Source organism: Fukomys damarensis, unplaced genomic scaffold (genome assembly GCF_012274545.1).
Source record: "Fukomys damarensis isolate Sample0158 unplaced genomic scaffold, DMR_v1.0_HiC HiC_scaffold_16, whole genome shotgun sequence".
Classification (NCBI taxonomy): Eukaryota; Metazoa; Chordata; class Mammalia; order Rodentia; family Bathyergidae; genus Fukomys; species Fukomys damarensis.
Window position 1 is genome coordinate 98,169,633 of NW_022900928.1, and position 18,523 is coordinate 98,188,155.

The 18,523-nt window shown below is 36.5% G+C and overlaps 1 protein-coding gene across 1 annotated transcript in view; it reads right to left on the reverse strand.

The window, feature by feature from the left end:
• The window catches only part of Trim24 (tripartite motif containing 24), a 67,020-nt gene that overhangs the window by 23,140 nt on the left and 25,357 nt on the right, over positions 1-18,523 (reverse strand). Inside the window, exons 7-9 of the mRNA XM_010631723.3 lie at positions 15,533-15,679; positions 6,802-6,919; positions 3,873-4,141 (exon numbers count right to left, since the gene is read on the reverse strand). Of these exons, the coding sequence (XP_010630025.1) occupies positions 3,873-4,141; positions 6,802-6,919; positions 15,533-15,679 (534 nt within the window). The remainder of the gene's footprint in view (positions 1-3,872; positions 4,142-6,801; positions 6,920-15,532; positions 15,680-18,523) is intronic.

The window sequence follows — 18,523 nt, forward strand, 5'->3', positions numbered from 1 at the left end:
TCTGACAGTTAATAAAAGTGAGCATGAAGGTCTTCCCCAAATCTAATTTGTCTTATTATTACCAAAACACGTTCTGATGTTTTTCCAGCTGTTAAACACTGAGGAGCTGGGCGTGGTGGTATAGACCAGTAGAGGCTGAGGCAGGAAGATCACTAGGAGTTCCAGACCAGCCTAGGCTACATTATGAGTTCAAGGCCAACCTGAACTACATCACACAGCAAGACCCTATCTCAAAACAAAACCAAACCAAAAACACCCCAACAAAACAACAAATACACTAATTAATTACATCTTAGAGGGCAAGTCTCAATACGTCAGTCCTATAAACTGAGACTAGAGTTCTAGAAAAACAACAATCTTATATACTTCTTTCCTTTTGACCATTCACTTCCCTCTAGAACTGGAAATTTATTGCAATATATACTTCTTATGTGTAGGTACACTCCTTCTCAGTTTCACATTCCCAGGAGGAAACACAAATGGGGGTAAGGTGGAAATATCACCATCTCACACTCTGAGACTGTAAGGCAGACAGCTATGCACCATAATGCATGCCTCTTTTTTTTTTTATTTTTCCTTCTCCCATTTTTGGAATTTACTCTCCTGTCCTAGATTAACTGTTTTCCTCCCTCATAAATCTGTTGGTGCTGGGTATACCCTCATTCAAGAAGAGTCAGTAATTAGAGGCCTAGTCACCTTAGGTGCTGTTTTGGGAGCAAATTCTGCAGTAACACTTTGAACAAGAGTAGAAAAGTATTAGAAAAATGATAGAACTTTATTGCTGGGCACAGTGTGAACATCTATAATTCCCAATACTCTAGAACACAGGTAGGAGGACTGGAAGTTAGAGGCTAACCTAGGCAGCTTAGTGAGGCTTTGCATCAAAATAAGAGTGGGACAGTACGAAATAGGACAGTGTGAAATAGGAGAAAAGGGCTAAAGGTGTGGGGAAAGGAAGGGAAAAGAAAAAATATGAGAAAAGGAAAAAATGAAAACAAAGTCTTTATAAATAGGGAGGATGGAGGAGGTGAAGGGAGGGCAGGGGTATGGGGAAAATGAGAACCAAGACCTGTCATGTAAAGGTACAAGATCCCAATGATGAGTGTAACTGTACTCTATACCTAAAATGTACCAATAAACTTAATGAAAAAACAAATGAGTGGGAAAATAGCCCTCCCTCGAACCCCTCCCTCCCTCTTTATCTACAATGTTAGAGACAGATAATGAAAAAACAAATGAGTGGGAAAATAGCCCTCCCTCGAACCCCTCCCTCCCTCTTTATCTACAATGTTAGAGACAGAGAGAGAGAGAGAGAGAGAGAGAGAGAGAGAGAGACAGGACTGCAGTTTAGCCAAACAGACACAATCACAGTGAGAACTACAGCTGTGAATCGTGTATAAATGACATGAGACAGTGTTAGGTAACAAGCAGGTATAGCCACTGGAATTTAATGGAATGTACTGTATAGTGTTAAATAAATACAGGACTCAAATGAGCAGGAATCAGTAATATATCTAATATACAGTCACTAAACTTTGGAACCATGAAGATGGCATGGTTAATCTTCAAAGGAAATAACAAGTAGGGAACTACTGTCTAAGTCATTTTGGGGAACAGTCCTTTCAACAACTGCATGTTATTATTTCTACACTCCCACAGAGCAAAAGACACAGACATCTCTGCTTTCAATGCATACAAACATGTAAGCAAAATGGAAGAAAACCAAGAATATTGGGGGACAAGGCAGTGTACAAATTGACAAAAGGAGGTCAAACTAATGGTTGAAAATATAGGAGTAGGTATTTGGAAGACAGGTGATGAAGAGATGTACAAGTCAAAGAAGGCATAAGAGCCTAGAGGAGACAGAAAAGGGACTGTGTGTGAGGAAGACTACAAGCTGTGAAGGAAAATACTATACAAAAGATGTACAGTGCATAAGTTACACCATAGAGGGCTAGGGACTGAATATAAGATAAAAAACAAATTTGTCTACTGAAGGGTCAGGGTTTTTTCCTATTTTGTTCCTGTTTATATGAATAGTTCTTTTCATATAGTATCTATTAACTGTCTCAGTTCTTACTACTTAGTGAAAAAGAAATTAACTGAAATAATGGAGTCATCATTTTTGTGCTTAATAAAGTATTAAATAAAAATCGGTGTCTAAAGACACTTAAGATTATTAATATATGCATTTGAAAATATTTTCTTTTTTGCAGTTAGCTTCAAAAAAATGTTAACACTCTTTTCTCTTTGTAATGTCATTCTGCCACAATTTTGTTTCCACTCTACCAGGTATGATCCTAGTATCTTAAGCATACTATTCTCTCCTGATGGAAGACGCACCAAGATCTTTTAAATTTCTTGCTACTCATTTCTAGTTAAAACTTGAATTGAAACAAAGTTTTAAGCAGGCATTAATTATTTCCTTGAATTTCATGTGCTTTCTTAATCACATAACTAGAAACTCATAAACTACAAATACTTCTCCTGACTCTAGAGAAATGACAACATCAGAATCTAGCTGGAAATATAGCTTAGTAACACTCCATGAGCTCGGCATGTGCAAGGCATTGGGTTTCATCTTCGCATCATGAAACGAACTGGATCTACATATGCCCACAACTTCTACTGAGGATTGTAGAGTCTGACAAAAAGCATATTTTACAGAAAACGTTATTCATTTGGGTATGGTGACATACATTTATAATCCCAGCACTGAAGAGGCTGAGACAGGATACTGAATTTGAGCCCAGTCTGACCCTGTCTCAAAATAAAATAGGAAAAAGGGCTATAAGCTCAGCATTCTCTGGGTTTAATTTTCAGTACTTGGGAGGGAGGGGGTAATGTCATTTTAATTAAAGAATTATATTATATACTCCTCTTAGTAGAAAAATACTAACATAAACTTTCTTTCTTTGTTTTATTTGTTTTTTGAGACAGGGTCTCGATATGTAGCCCAGGCTTGCCCTGGCTGGCCTCGAACTTGCATCGATCCTTTTGCCTCAGCTTCCTGAGTGGTGGGATTACAGGCATGCCCCACCACAGCCGGCACTAGGATAAAGAAATTCTAAGCAAAGTTTTGTTCTTGAGTATAACAGGAATTCTTAAGCTTAGGTCTACATACTTCGTTTTATTAAACTCTATTGTTTCATTTGTGTCATTTACCTAAATCATGTCAAATTCTTTGCTGAAACAGGAAGAATATAAATAAAGTATTTGAAAATAACAATGATATGAATTAAGACTTTAAACACTTTACTAAAACATTTATTAATCTAAGTACGGCCACTTCTAAACTGAACAGGATTTCATGAAAGTATATAAAAAACTTTCTCTCTTCAAAAATGAGATTGAAAACAGAATACCTCACATCTAGTACAACTAACAAACGTGGATAGAGTATTCAGGAAAAATATGAAAACATTAATATTCTAATGAGCTACACACGAGCCTTTGTCTATGTCATACTTCATTTTGCCTCATTTCTAAGATGTGTGTGTTTTTTTTAACACTGCAGTGCCACACAGCAGTCTTAAAGTACTTATTATTCTGAAGCACGAATACAGCAATTACAGCTATACTACTTTTTCCATCAATCACAGGCATGGGTTATTTGGAAATACAAACATTTATAACCTTGCTATAATTTGAAGATGACCAGTAGATGAAAACAGACATAACATCTAAGTAAACCATTAAATCTCTTTTGAGTAAAGCTACAAACTAGGTGTTAATTCAGGGATCCTTAATGTGGTAAATTTTTATAAATTCATATATTGAAGGACTGTGGGTGTCTTAGTTATTCTAAGAGCTGCTGAACACAATTATACCACAATTATCTAAGTTAGGATAGGCCTGCTTTCCAAATTTACCTGATGAGAGATGGAAGGCTGCTGGATGGGCCCCTGCATCCTAGGGTTTGGTAAACCCACAGGTGCCGGCCTCCGTTGCACCTGTTGCCTCTGAGCCATTACCTGTTGCTGCATATGCTGGAGTCGTAATTGAGCTAGGCTGATCTGGGTTGGAAACTTGGATAACTGGTTTGAAGATAAACCACCTGGTGGTTGTGAATTCTGTTCCACGACAGGATTCTGCTTAGGCATTTGCGGCTGGCTCTCTTTATCCTCGATTACTAAAGAACCTAATTAAAGAGAAAAAAGTAATCACTAAATAAATACTGTATTGTTTGGATATTTGCCAAATTTCAACTACAGTGGGGCCTCGAATTACAACTGGCCTGACATATAAACAACTTGGGTTATGAACTGAATTTTAGTTTTAACTTAGAAACAAAGTCTTGAGTTATGACCAGACTTGAATGCTGGCTGTTTGTGTTTCCAGATGGTGTCAGATACAGATTTAACCCTTAAAGAGTTCCGTAAAGAACATTACCACGTGCTTTCCCGTGTGGGACTGAAAAATTTGCGGCCTAGGTCACTCTAAGGAAACTGAGATCTGTCTGGAAGAAAGTGTGGCCTAAAATTATACAAGCAAGAAACTTCAAAGGCTGTAAGCTTGACCAACTTGAGTTACAACCACGCCTTGTAAATGAAAAGAGCTTGTAAGTCAAAGGTCTGCTGTTCGGAGGAACGTTTTTTGGTCTTTAGGACTTCTTTACACTCTTGAAAATAAAGAATGCCAAAGAACTTTTATGTATGCTTATGTCATCAAAATTTCAAAATTTGCCGTATGAGAAATTTTAAATGAGTACTTTAAAAAATTCTAAATGGCTTAATAACTTACTCTCATTTGTTTCTGCATTATCATACCATATTGTTTAGGTGAAAATATATTTTAAAAATCTTGTCTTATACAGATGGTACTTCTGATTCTTTAATATTAACAATTTGCACTCTCACATTTCTTTTAGTTTAAAATGTGGCACTATGGTCATTCTGACAAATATGTTGGCTGGCTTGCAACTATAGTGTTGAGCATTTAAAGGTGTCTTTGATCTGATACAAACTTTATGTCTTCAGTAGAAGAGACTGAAATGTTTCTAATTTACTAATGAGCACATGCATTCTTTAAAAAACAGCTATCATTCAGTACTCACTGTGTTTAGTGCTGTAACAGTCATATGTATCGCATATACATAAACAGAATATTAAATGGTAAAGGACCCAAGGTTTACAGATTGAAGACCTAGTCCAAAGCATTAACCAACATCCATCTAGATCATCAGTTACTTTTTCCTTAGCACTTTTCTATGTTTCTCAGGAGCCATAAATAAGCAAGTTTGGGAAACTTGTCTCCATTTTGGGAGACTTACAATACACATTTCATTGTAAACAAATATACCAAGCTGTAAATGACAGCTGTAAATTTCCTAAGCCCTATAGGAAAGATATTGTGTGAAACTTTACTGTATCAAGAGTTTTGCCTCATGTAATAAGGCGATCCTGATTTTTCTCTATAGACTGATCTAAAAAAAACAAAAAAAACAAAAAAGCCCACTTATATGTATGCACTTTTAAAAGTAATTCTTAAATTTCTATAATGATGTTTTAAGCTTATCCATGACTACTTGTGTGGATTTGTAACTTATGACAGGTTCTCAGTACACAAGACTATGTAGAATAGAATAGGGCGTGGATAGAAGAGCTGCTTTTATATACATACTTTTTATTTTTAAAGCCATGTTCTTTCCAGTAAAGTGGATGCAAGTGTATATGATTTCAATTGCCTACTGCTACTAATGTGCAAATGGCTACATATACTTCTCAAACTGGCATGGAGAGGTCTCTACTACCTCTGCCACAACTATTCTTTTTTTTTCTTCTTTTAAATGAATGAGACTGTGTAAGCCTGTTTCTTCCTTTCCTCATTTGTTTCTAGAACACTGATTCATTCTCGCCAGCCATTCTTCCCCATTCCCAACTTAAGAGTCTAGAACTGGGATGAGAATATCTTTGATGATTCTGATACAAAGTCGATGAAACTAAAAAAAAAAAAAAAAAAAAAAAAAAAAAAAAAATTCATCAAAGGCAATAGTGGCTGCCGATAAGCAAAATGGGTAAAAAAATTCTTAAAATTTTGTCTGTGCAGTTTCCTAGGAGATACTAAAAAGAAAGCAAAAGGACAATTTTTATTCAGCTAACAGCAAAACAAGAAAGCTAAAGCAGTAACTTTCTGCTGAACTGCTTGCAAAGACATTCCAGCTCTTAAAGTTACCAAATGATAAGTTTCTCTGTGAAACATCAAGGAGCTCTACTACTTAAGATTTGGTTCCTTTTATGTATATATGTTATACTTCAATTAGGTAAATCAATCAATTCTTTCTCCCTCTGTCCTGATAAATCAAGAGAAAAAAAGGTCTACTCTACACAAGATAAAACAACGTAACCAAAAGTGGTATAAAAAATGGTATTTTAACAGAAAACACTAAGTATCAAAAGTCCTGTTTAAATGATAACCAGGATTAAATCTGTCTGATAAATCTAGCACTAACAACATAAGCAGGATTCTATGGGCAGAAATACCCTCCTAACCCTACATCTTGATACACTGTAAGTCAATAAAAAGGACAGTTTCATATCATCCAAATATGTATATGCATATTTTAATACATATGTTCCCATAAATAACTGTTAATGATACAATACAAGAAATGATACATCTTTAAATAAGATAATGTAAATATAGGGCCAGGGTTTTAGCTCAGTCAATTCCTGTTACAAAAAACAACAAACAGATAATGTAAACACTTAAGGTGGAAGGGCCTACTTTTCAATGACCTGCCATGATGACTGAATTTAAGTACCACAAACAAACCATAAAAAAATATATTTAATGGCCTACCTAGGTTGATAATATTTTGGGCCCAGAAACTAGGATCACAGTGAAATTGGATGGTGTTGTTGGTCACTGGGGAAGCATCACACCTTGCACGAAGGAGGTGCCGTAACCGGTATGTAATCTAGAAGAAAGCACAGAAGGAACTGAGTATCAGTAAACCTAGAAACAGTCTGGTATGTATAACACAAAATAAACAATTATCTATAGGCTATAAAAGTACAAAATATTCTTTTCAAAATATATTGCATTTTTGCTGTAACGCTAACCCATTTCATCACTACACATTCTATCTCTCAATAAATCTTCTTGGCTCTCCATTTAAGATCTATGGATAATGTGACCATACTCTTACAAGGTCTTTGAACAATCTAGCTACCACTCCAGAAAAGATCTGTATTAAAGTAAGTTCTAACTGGTTTTCCGTATTTCTTTCCTGCCCTCAGGGGATCTATGCTGGAATCTCAACACAGCAGCTAGTAAATCATATATCATGCCACACCTGTCCTGAAACCGCTCCATGTTTCCCATCTTGCTCAGACTGTAGTCCTTGTAGTGAAGTACAAGACTTGTGCTATCTGCCCTCCGCTACTTCTCAGACCCAACTTGCTACTGTACTCCGCTGACCCAACCTTCAGGCCTCCTTGGAGACCACATCATAAAAGCTCCCACCCTAATTTTGGCATTTGTTCTATGCTTGGCAGAAACTGTCTCCTTGAACATATGTGTGCTTGTTTCTTCACTTCTTTAGCTGTCAAAATCACCCACTTCATAGTTTCTCCCCTACCTGAAATTGCATCCCTCACACCAATGCTCCCAGATTCCTCCTCCAATTTACTTTTCTCAGAACTTTTCAGTATATAAGAATCTACCTATTTTATTGTTGTCTATCTCTCTGCTCTAAAATGCACTTGCTTGAGGGCAAAGATTGTTTTCTGTTCCTTCAATACTCAGAATTTACTTGCTACATGGTAGCATTCAGTAAGTAATTGTTGAGTACATAAATTTGCTTCAACTGCAGCATTCTCTTTATCAAATTCTGGCTAAAAATAACTGATTTGGGGATGATGGAGACTGTGTGGCTGAGCACTCAATACTTTTATATGCCTTTCCCCACCCAAGGCTCTCTCCCTCCCTCTCTTCCTTTCTTGCATCCTCTAACAATCCTGACTATAAGTGAAGCTCATAATATATTAACCAAAAGAATTACTCTAAGAACTTTCATTTGTAAATAGCCACATGATTTTATCAGCTTCTACAATTTGGTCATTTATTATGTTTAAATTTTTTATTATAATTGACAGAAACTGTGTGCATTTATAATGTAAAATAATTTTGAAATGTGTATATTATGAAATGGCAACATTAAACTAATTAACATGTGCATTACCTCACATACTTATATTTGGGTGAGAACATTTAAAATCTGCTCTTAGCAGTTTTAAGAATACACTGTACTAGGGCTAGGGATGTGGCTCAGTGGTGCCAGACATGCCTGGAAGTACAAGGTCCTGAGTTTGATCCCTGGTACTGCCAAAAAGTATATGTATAGTTGACTATGTTATATAATAAACTGATTTCCTCTTTTATTCCTAACTGAAATTTATATCCTTAGATCATCAACATCTCTCCCAGGTACTCTCTACCCCTGTTAACCACCGTTCTATTTTCTGCTTCTATAAATTCAATTTTTTATGAACAAGTGAGATCATGCTGTACCTATTTCTGTACCAGCTGACATCCCCTAGCACAATGCTCTCTAGATCTGTCAAGGTGTCACAACTGACAGGATGTTATGGTCTGCGGTCCCCACCAAAACTGCTGGAGATATTAACTGGTGGCAACTTGGAGAGGTGATTATTCCACTCATGTATTAGTGGCTTACATTAAGAGGTCTGTAAAGAGAACCAGTATAGTTCTGCTCTCACTTAGTGATGCCCTTTGCTACCCTGAACACTGCAGTAGAGTCCTCACGAACAACAAAGACCTCTCCAACTCAGCCTCTTAAACCTTGGACTCCTCCAGTCTCCAGAACTGTAAGCCAAACAAAGCTTTTAATACTTTGTAAATTCCCAATGTGGTAGTGAGTTACACCCAGAAAAAGAACTAACACACAGGATTTCCTTCATTGTAAAGGCTGAACAGTACTGCACTGTGGCCATATACTTTCCTTTATCCATTTCCTGTTAATGTGGCGTATACATTTTCTTATCCATTAACCTGTTGGCAAATACTTGAGTTGGTTCCATATCTTGGTTATTATAAATAGCACTGCCATAAACTATGACAAACTAATTCCATTTCCTATCTATAACCAGCAGTGGGATTTCTGGAGCACAGGTCAGTTCTATTTTTAGTTTTTTGAGAACATTTATATATATTTATATTTCAATAATGGCTACGCTAATTTGGAACAAATTCCAAGGACTTCCTTTTTTTTCCCAACATCTCCAACTCTTCTCATCTTTTTGATAATAGCCTTTTAATATTTTTAATAATTTCAAATTGTAGATAAATGTTTAAAACACTCATATTCCCTTGATTCAGATTCCCCAATTCTATCACCTTTATTCCAAAGTCCACACAGCTGCTCCTACACGTCACAGGTTATTACTAACATATTTTGGTTTGCCTAAACCTTTTGAGAAGATGCATACAAAAAGTTGTACCTTCCAGAAACACTCCAGTATGAATATTCTGTAGCAAAGATCTTCTAACATAATTAGTAAATTCAAATTCAGAAAACAACTGTATTACTACACACTATCTTCCAAAGATGTTGATCAAATGCTACCTAGCCCAGTACTGTCTCTGCTCTGTCATGCTATTAAGGAATAAAAGCTGCAGTCAGTTGTCAACTCTTAGTTTCCCCAGTCTTTCTCTTCCCTCCTGTCTTTGCTGGGCTTTCAAGATTTTAGAACTTACAATTTGTAGGATACATTTCAAGGGGGTGTGATTTGATACTTCTTCCTGATAAGACTCGGTGAAATCACTCATTGTTAAGAACAACCCCACAAATGATGTATCAGGGAACACAGTATAACAAATTGTCCTGCCACATGCAATTTTGCTGCACCTAAGTCACCCCCATAACTAATTATTATTTTGTGAAGAGGTATTCCAAGACTACGTCACAATCCACTGTTCCTTCTAGAGTACTTCTATGACAGTGGCCAAAAAAATGTCTATCAGCCCCCTCCACATTCACTGCTTAACATCTTGTCACCAACCTCTCCCTCCATTGACTTATTTCTTACTGATTGATGTATATCTCTATTTACTCAAAGCATTAAAATCCACTATTAAAGCTGGGCGTGGTGGTGCACACCTGTAATCCCAGCACTCAGGAGGCTGAGGCAGAAGGATCACTGAGTTCGAGACCAGCCTAGTCTACATAGTGAGTTCCAGGTCAGTCTCTACATAGTGGGACCCTGCCTCAAAAAAACCAAAAAAAAAAAAAAAAAAAAAAAAAAAAAAAAAACCACAATATTACATCACCAACTCTTCATCCCTCAATTTGTTACTTACATGCCTAGAAGGTTGGATCCTGGACCCGCTGAAATGTGCCTGAGATTTTCTAAGCATTTCCCTAATTTCTGATCTATAGAGACATTCTGGAAACCTGTAGTCCCAAGTACTCAGACTCTACCTCCATAAATAAAAAGTAAGTAAGTTCAGGGCACAACTCGTACTTTCCCTCCTTTCCTTGGAGTTTTGAAATAAGGTATCTGGAAGGACACTGGGCTCACTGCTATTAGGGTGTAGCACACAAACATACAGATGAACAAATATATATCTACAAACAGTTCTGCATCTATCGGCATATATACATGAATAAAATAAAACTTGTTCATACTTATGCCTCCAATTCCAATCTAACATTTTCTGGTCTTGCTTTGATGTGTGCTCTCTGGAAATTTGGTTGCTATTACTTTCAATGCAATTATCTATTACTTAATCCATTTATTATTTGACAGATATAAATAATCAGAGCCCCAAGGGTATGGTCTATTCCTTCTTACCACCTCTCTGCTGGCCCTCAGCGCTTCACATCTCTGGCCACTGGCTGATTGCTTGTGCAGCCCCCAATCCTCTTCACTACTCTGTGTCCTCAGTCACTGTGCTGATGCCTCTTTTCACTCCGGAAAAAGACACTTCCTAGTCTATATTCTTTTTAAAACTGTATTTTTCCTCCCGCAGATACACTACTAATTTAATACTTTGTATCTCTTATATCTAGTGTGTGGGAATGAAATAATGTTAAGATTTCTTGCTTAGAAAAAATAATTAGTGGGAGCACTTCCTTAGAAGGAAATTAGCTTTAGTTAAAAAGAAAATTGAGGAAGGGCTGGAGATTTAGTTCAGTGGTTCCACTGCCTACCTTGCAAGTGCAAGGTCCCGAGTTTGATCCCCAGTACAAAAAAAAGAGGGCAAAATACTTCTTTGCCCTTGAGGTTCTATGCTTTATATGCATTTTTAAAATAAGATTTTATTTTAACTCAGACACGAAGTATCTATTTTCTTAAGTTGTAGCAAGTCTAAAAGTAGTACCAAAATGGCTCCTTATCCCATACAATGAAATAAAATTTTATTTTATATTTTATTGTCATTCAGTACACAAGTTAGAATTCTCTTGCTACCAAAATGATTTATCACCCATCTAAAATGTAAACCATTATACTTCACAAACCTCCTAATGCATGCTTAGATAATTTTAAGTGCCATAAAGCCTGGTTAGTACAGAAAATAAATAATGGTTCATTATATCTGTGTGCTAGTTGGGTGAAGGAGCCGCTACAAGAAATATCAAAGCCCAGGTGTTTTAAGGCCGCTTGAGGATATGATGCCACTGTTAGCGCAGGTACACAAGGCTTACTTATCTAACCATAAATCAATCACGTATGTGCGGTATGCTCATGCAAGGACACATAGCTGTTCTTTTTCAGCAATGACATTATGTCTGATAACGGCCAGAGCATAAGGAATAAAGACAAGCAGCTCTGGCTCTCCTGCTCTTTTGCTGATGATTGGTTCCATGTCCTTTCTTTATCTTGAGGGGAACTCACTCAGGACAAATGCACAGACCCCTCCTGGTTCTTCCTCAGGAGGCTTAGCCCTGACACTGGGTCTAATGGCATACACTTGTGATCCTAGAACTGTGTGTGTACGAGGTAGAAGGAAGAAAAGGCTGAATTCTGTGTAACTGTTGAGAACCTATCTCAAATTTTTAAAAGGGTGAGGGATGCATTTCCAAAAGATGTCATAAAGGAGTTTCTTGATATTGGCCCTACTTTAGCAATGACTTTTCTTTTTTTTTTTTTTTTTTTTTTTTTTTTGGTTATCACACCAAAAGCTCAGGCAACAAAAAGAAAAAATAAAACTACCTAGAGGCTAAAATGTCTCAGCACGCAAAGTAAATAAGTAAAAGGCAGCCTAAAAACTCAAAGAAAATATCTGTAAACCATCTGTTTGGTGAGAGTTAATACTGAAGATATATAAGAAACCCACACAACAGCAAAAACCAAGTGGCCGGATTAAAAATATAGGTAAAATATCTGAACAGACATTTTCCCAAGACAATGGATATATGAAAAGGAGCTTAACATTACCAATCAGCAAAGAATCACAAACTCACAATGAGGTAACACTTCACACTTGTTACAAGTGGCAATAAAGATATGAGAGGTGATAAGTGAGAACTGGGAGAAAAAGAGAACCTGTACACTGTCTGGGAAATATAAATTGGCAGAACCATTATAGAAAACATAATGGAAAAAATTCAAAGTGGAACTACCACGTGACCCAGCAAATCCTTTGCTTGCTATATTCCTAAAGGAAATGAAAACAGCTAGTAGAGATACCTGAGCTTACATGTTGACTGAAGCATTATTCATAATAGCCAAGACAGAAAAACAACTGAAATATCCACTGATGGAAGAATAAGGAAACTGTGACCTGTATACATATTAATATCACATAAAGGTTATTTATCCTTTAAAAAGGAAATCCTGTCATTTGTGACAACATGCATGATCCTCGAAGATATTATGCTACGTAAAATTAGCCATACACAAAAAGAATACAGTGGACCCTCAAGTTATGACCAGCATGACACACAAACAACTTGGGTTCATTAGGTGAATGGAAGATTCATCCACCTCTTATTATCTATTGTGTGCACCCAGGTAAACATCTAGATCTCATTTGTACTGACTTACAATCAACATAAGTTACAACCAGCCCTCCGGAATCAATGGAGTTCCTAAGTCAAGGGTCCACTAGTTGCTAAATGTTTTCCCATGGACTTCGGGTTTGGGGGGCCAAAATACAAAGCAACAAAGTAGAATGGTGGTTACAGGGAGGAGGGGGTGATAACACAGAGAAGTAAATCAAGGGTTATAAATTTGCAGTTAGGTGGGATGAGTAAATCTAGAGATCTAAGGTACAGCATGAGAACTATATTCATTGAATGTTAATATGCGCAAGTGAATGTTAATTTGCTTCATTGTAGTAATTTTACTATGTATATTAAAACATGTTTTATTCCTCAAATATATAAAATAAAATTTTCTTAAAGAGTTGTCGTCTAAGCTTGAAATTTAAGACCTGTGGGTATTTTTTAGTTTTGAAAAAGCATATAAAATCCATCATTTAAAGGACTGTATGTAAATATGGCTATATTTATAAGCATAAGAACTCTGGAGTGATTCTTAATCTTTCTAAATATTTGAAAAAAAACCCACAAAATTGTGCTGTGAGTGTGTGTGCGTGTGTGTGCGCGCGCGCATGTGTGCTTGGTATTGGTGACTAAACCCTGGGCCATCTACCACTGAGCAATATTCCATACCCTTTAATTTCTGTGACATGGCCTTAAAGCAGGACTTAACAGAGAAGGAGAAACAAATTTTCCGAACCTAAGCAATTTGCCCTTAGACTTCCCCCTCTCTATGGCTGTTGTTCTTGTTATATTTCAAACAAAATTAACTAACTTTGTCCCTTTAGGTAAGGTTCTACAACCTCCTGTTCTCGTAAGATCCTGTTTTTACTTGATCAAGGCCACCATGATATGCTAAAGTACAAAACAGTTACAGCTTGATTAACTGCCTCTGTCTACAAGTTGCACACTGTTAGGTAGACCAACACTCCTCTGCAACATATATAAAACTAGAGCCCTGCATCTGTTCTCAGCTCAGCCTTTGGACACATTATCCCTATGTGCAATTGCTCATTTCCCCCTATGAGTAATACAAAGAACTATCTCCATCATTTCCAGAGACTGATTCCATTGCTATTTTTTTCTACATGATAATCATAAATGAAATAAGGGAAAAATTTAATTGATATAGTTGATTGAATGCTTATCTAATTATATGAATTTATCTTATATACACACACAAAAATATTCATTATTGGGCCAGGGATTCAGTTCAGTGGTTATGCCTCAAAAGCACAAGGTCCTGAGTTCAATCCCTGGTACCCACCCCAAAATCATTATGGGTCAAGTTGAAAAAATAAAACAATAAATCAGTTCTCTCACTTTCTCTTTCTTTTTTGATTTTCAGAAAAATGTAAGTTACAGAGAAGCAGAGGTATGCATTAATGTTTTTCCACAGACAAAGCAGTCAAGAACAAAAGATTCAGGATTGAAATTCTATCATGGTAATTTTAAGAGGAAAAAAATTCATAAAACTTGAATATAATTCATGATTAGGAGTAATTTTAGAAAGTCACAAATCAGTATCCAAATAGCCACTCAGTATTTGAGCCTGCTTTGTAAAATCCTTTCCAGATGTTCATTTCCAGGGGTGGGATGCAGCTCAGTGGTACAGCACTTGCCTAGCATGCCGGAGGCCCCGGGTTCAAATCCCTAGTACTTGCAAAACAAAAAACCAAAACCAAATTAAAAACAGAACAATATTTCTGTATTTAAACTTACACAGAAACTTTCTGCCACTTTGCTCCAAAAAATAGACTAGATGACAAAAAACTGATTTGGGTGTTACACTTCACAGCATGTCTCTGTGCTTTTAGTAGCAAACGTCAAAAAGAAACTTTGCCATTGGAAGTCAAGACATAAAAGCATTCTTAAAAATTCCTGCTTGGTTTGATTCCCTGGTACAAAAAAAAACAAAAACAAAAAAAAATCTTGCTTTGCTTCAGTTTATTAAAAATTTAACAGTCTCCCTGGATTAAGAACATCTGCACCAGGATGTGTGTTGGAAACACACAGCCTGGTACCATGCAACATTCCCAGGTGACATGCAACGACTGCACACTCAAATTATGGCCAAAGTAGTTCACCACGGAAAATGCTTAGAATCAGACCATGGAACCTACAGGTGAGCAGTAAATGTTTACTATCATTATTTATTATTTGTATTAAGTTCAACTGCCATGAAGACAGTAAATAGAAAAGAACACAGATTAAAACTGAAAGTATACCAAAAACATGCCAGTTAAACATTTTTGATTGAAATTAGCAACAGGTAAAAGGCACTCAAGCATAAATAACTAGTGTGCATTTCTGAACGTATTTTTTTGCAGACAGTGTCTTGTGGCATTGCCCAGGTTGCCCTTGTACTCTCAGTACAAGCAATCTTTTGCCCCAGCCTGCTGAATAGTTGGGAGTGCTGGCATACACCACCGCATGTGGCTCATTTCAAAATGTTAAGCATTCCAATGACTACTGTTTTGCTGTACATTTTTACAGAATGTTAAATACTATACTGTATCTTACCAGTCGCTTGCTATAAAGTAATGCTGTACTGCTGCCACTGGAAACTGCCCATTTAGAAAAATGCATGACATGTTCCAGCTGTTTAGAAAGCCCAGCCACTTCCTGTTGCTGTTGCATAAGCTTCATGCGATGGTCCTTTGCAAGGCTCTAAAGGGAAGGTAAAGTTTCAAAATTAGCCGCTGCACCCAGTTCATTTCAATGGTCATATTCAGGTAAACAAATGAAAATAATCACCCTTTCAATGGATTCAATTAACAACATTTAAAATATTCTTAATGTTTTCTCCCATAGTAAAAAGGATCATTTTCACCTTAACAACAAAAATGTTGCCTCTCAACCCTTCAGCCCTTTGCTTCCCAGTCTGGTTTTACATATTCTGGGCTTTACAGTTTCTTCTGTATGCATGCCGACTGCCATGAGAAAAGCAGAGGGCTTGGTGGCTCACACCTGTTATCTTAACATTCTGTTCTGGGAGGCTGAGGCAGGACATAGCAAGATCCAGCCCAGCCATGGCAACTTATGGAGACCTAGCCTCAACATTAAAAATGGGGATGGAGATGTAGCACAATGAGAAGGACTGGAATTCAATCCTCAATACAAAGGGGGCAAGAGGGAGACACAAAAGAATGCATTACCTATAATACAGTAAATGAAGTTCAACATTCACAATACATGTACCATCCAGAAACCTAGTAAAGTTATCACTTACATGGCTTAATCATCTTTGATTTCACCTTTCAGGGGTCCTAGTCTCAACTGCAACAAGCTTGTGCCCAGAGTCCCACTGTGTGGTAAACTCTTATTCTTTTTATGTGTATCCAAAACCAACCCAATCATATTATTTCTGTCTGCTGAAAATTATCACAGGAGTCAACAGATATAATGAATAATTGTGTTAATGCACTCTCAGAAAGGCAACCAAAAAATTCCTCCTTGACCTGGCAGAGAAAGGGGAAGAGAAAGGAACTTTCTACTGGCTCAGACAAATTAGAAAACTAAAATTGCTACACTCCAACACGGACTTGCATTTTTAATAAAGGGTTAACTTAAGATACTTGCTCTCGTCAGTTCCAAATCTGGATATCATGACAGCCTAAACTGAATGACAATTTAAGAGATTGTTAACAGTCAATGCCTTTTTGTATTGAAGTTCAGAGAGAAAATAATTTACTAGTAGGGAATTTAAGACTTCTGTGAACCCTCTCTTTTCAGAAACATTCCGAAGAAAATAGAAATTTGTTGACTTTGGGGGAGTTTCAATTTGAAAAACAAGGCTGGGGATTTAGCTCAGTGGTTCCGGCGCCTGCCTTGCAAGCACAAGGACCCAAGTTCGATCCCCAGCACACGCCCCCCCCCCAAATTTCTCAATTTGAAAAGCATAAGCCCTAGTGCCTTGGTCTTTTACAGTAACAACTATTTGGGTGTTAGCAACCAAAATTGATAATTTATTTGCCTTTAAAAAAATTCTGTACCTGAAGAATGGATATGAGAAATAGATATTAGAAAGGTGCAATTTAACGTTAAAGTTGATTAAAAATAATACTGATGATGAGATTTACTTTTAAGGTTTAACAGTGTGGTTATCTCTATTTCTTTATCATTTTTAACAGTTCTCCAAGTGATTCTGATGTACAGTCACAGTGTATATGAATCACTAATCTAAGACAACAAAAGTGACAATTATTAAGCAGAGCTTTGAAAACTTCAAATTCTGCTTACATGTGTTGTCTTTTTTTTTTAATTGCAGAAGCCTGAGAAACAAAATTAACTATATATAAATGTGGTCTCATTTCCTTCCACCAAAGTATTTCCTTCTAAATATGTTTTCAAAAGAATGGATTTTGATCTTTGTTTCCTGTATGGCTAACAGACCATGTAAATAATTATGACTTCCCACAAGGGAGAGAACATTCTGACAGGTACCTTATGGAGGCTGAACTAAGGTATTTCTGCAAGTCTTATTTTTCCTCTATTCTTCAATACTTGAATTATTTTATTTTCTTCTCATTCTAAATTGCTTTGCAACCATGAATTTTTTCTGCATCAGTATACCCCCCCAAAAAAAAACCCAAAGATCATCCAAATGGTATTTGTAAATATTAACATACTATCTAGAAGTTGTAACCTTATAATATTTAAAGTCAAAGATGGACTCTGGGTGTTGACCTTCATGTGTTTAAAAAGGCTGATGAAGATAGCAACGTTTTTTTCCCCTTACCATTAGAAACAACTGTTCTGAACTAACTCCCTTCAACACTTTTCCCTATGTGCTGCTTTCAGATGTAGATTATAAAATGTTGAGGGCAGGACCTACATTGTTTTACCTAAGTTCTTACAAGGTTAAATGTACAATCATGCATATATTACAATGTGTCATTAGGCAATTTCATCATGGTGTGAACACCACAGCTAAAACAGCCATGATGGGCCACTATACAAAACAATCTTATGGGACCACTGTTATACATGTAGTACACTGATAATGATTATGTGGTACATAATTGTATGTATTTGAGAACTAAATATAATTAACACTGTGTATTTCCAGAAAATTTCACTTAACTCTATCCCTTTGGCAACGCAAAGCTGTCATTTCAATGAATTTCTATGATGACTCATCTCTCAACATTTGCAGATCTACAAGTAAAGCTTTGTATTTTGTGCTATGAAGCAAACAATGGGGAGTAAGACATTCAGAGTACATCATGAAGCTATAAATATGCAGAGCCTGGCAAAGGAAGACTCCATAATGGAGAAAAATATTGGGTAAGTCATAAATGGAAATAATTATATGAAAAAGACTATGATATGACTTCAAGGTGACAAACACATTAGGAGACACTATGTTGCCAGGGAATTTAGCTCAGTGGCACTGCACTTGCCTTGCAAGCATGCAAGGTCCTGAGTTTGATCCCTGGCACACCAAAAAAAAAAAAAAAAAAAAAAAAAAAAAAAAAAAAAAAAAAAAAAATTTTAAAAAACTAAAAAAAA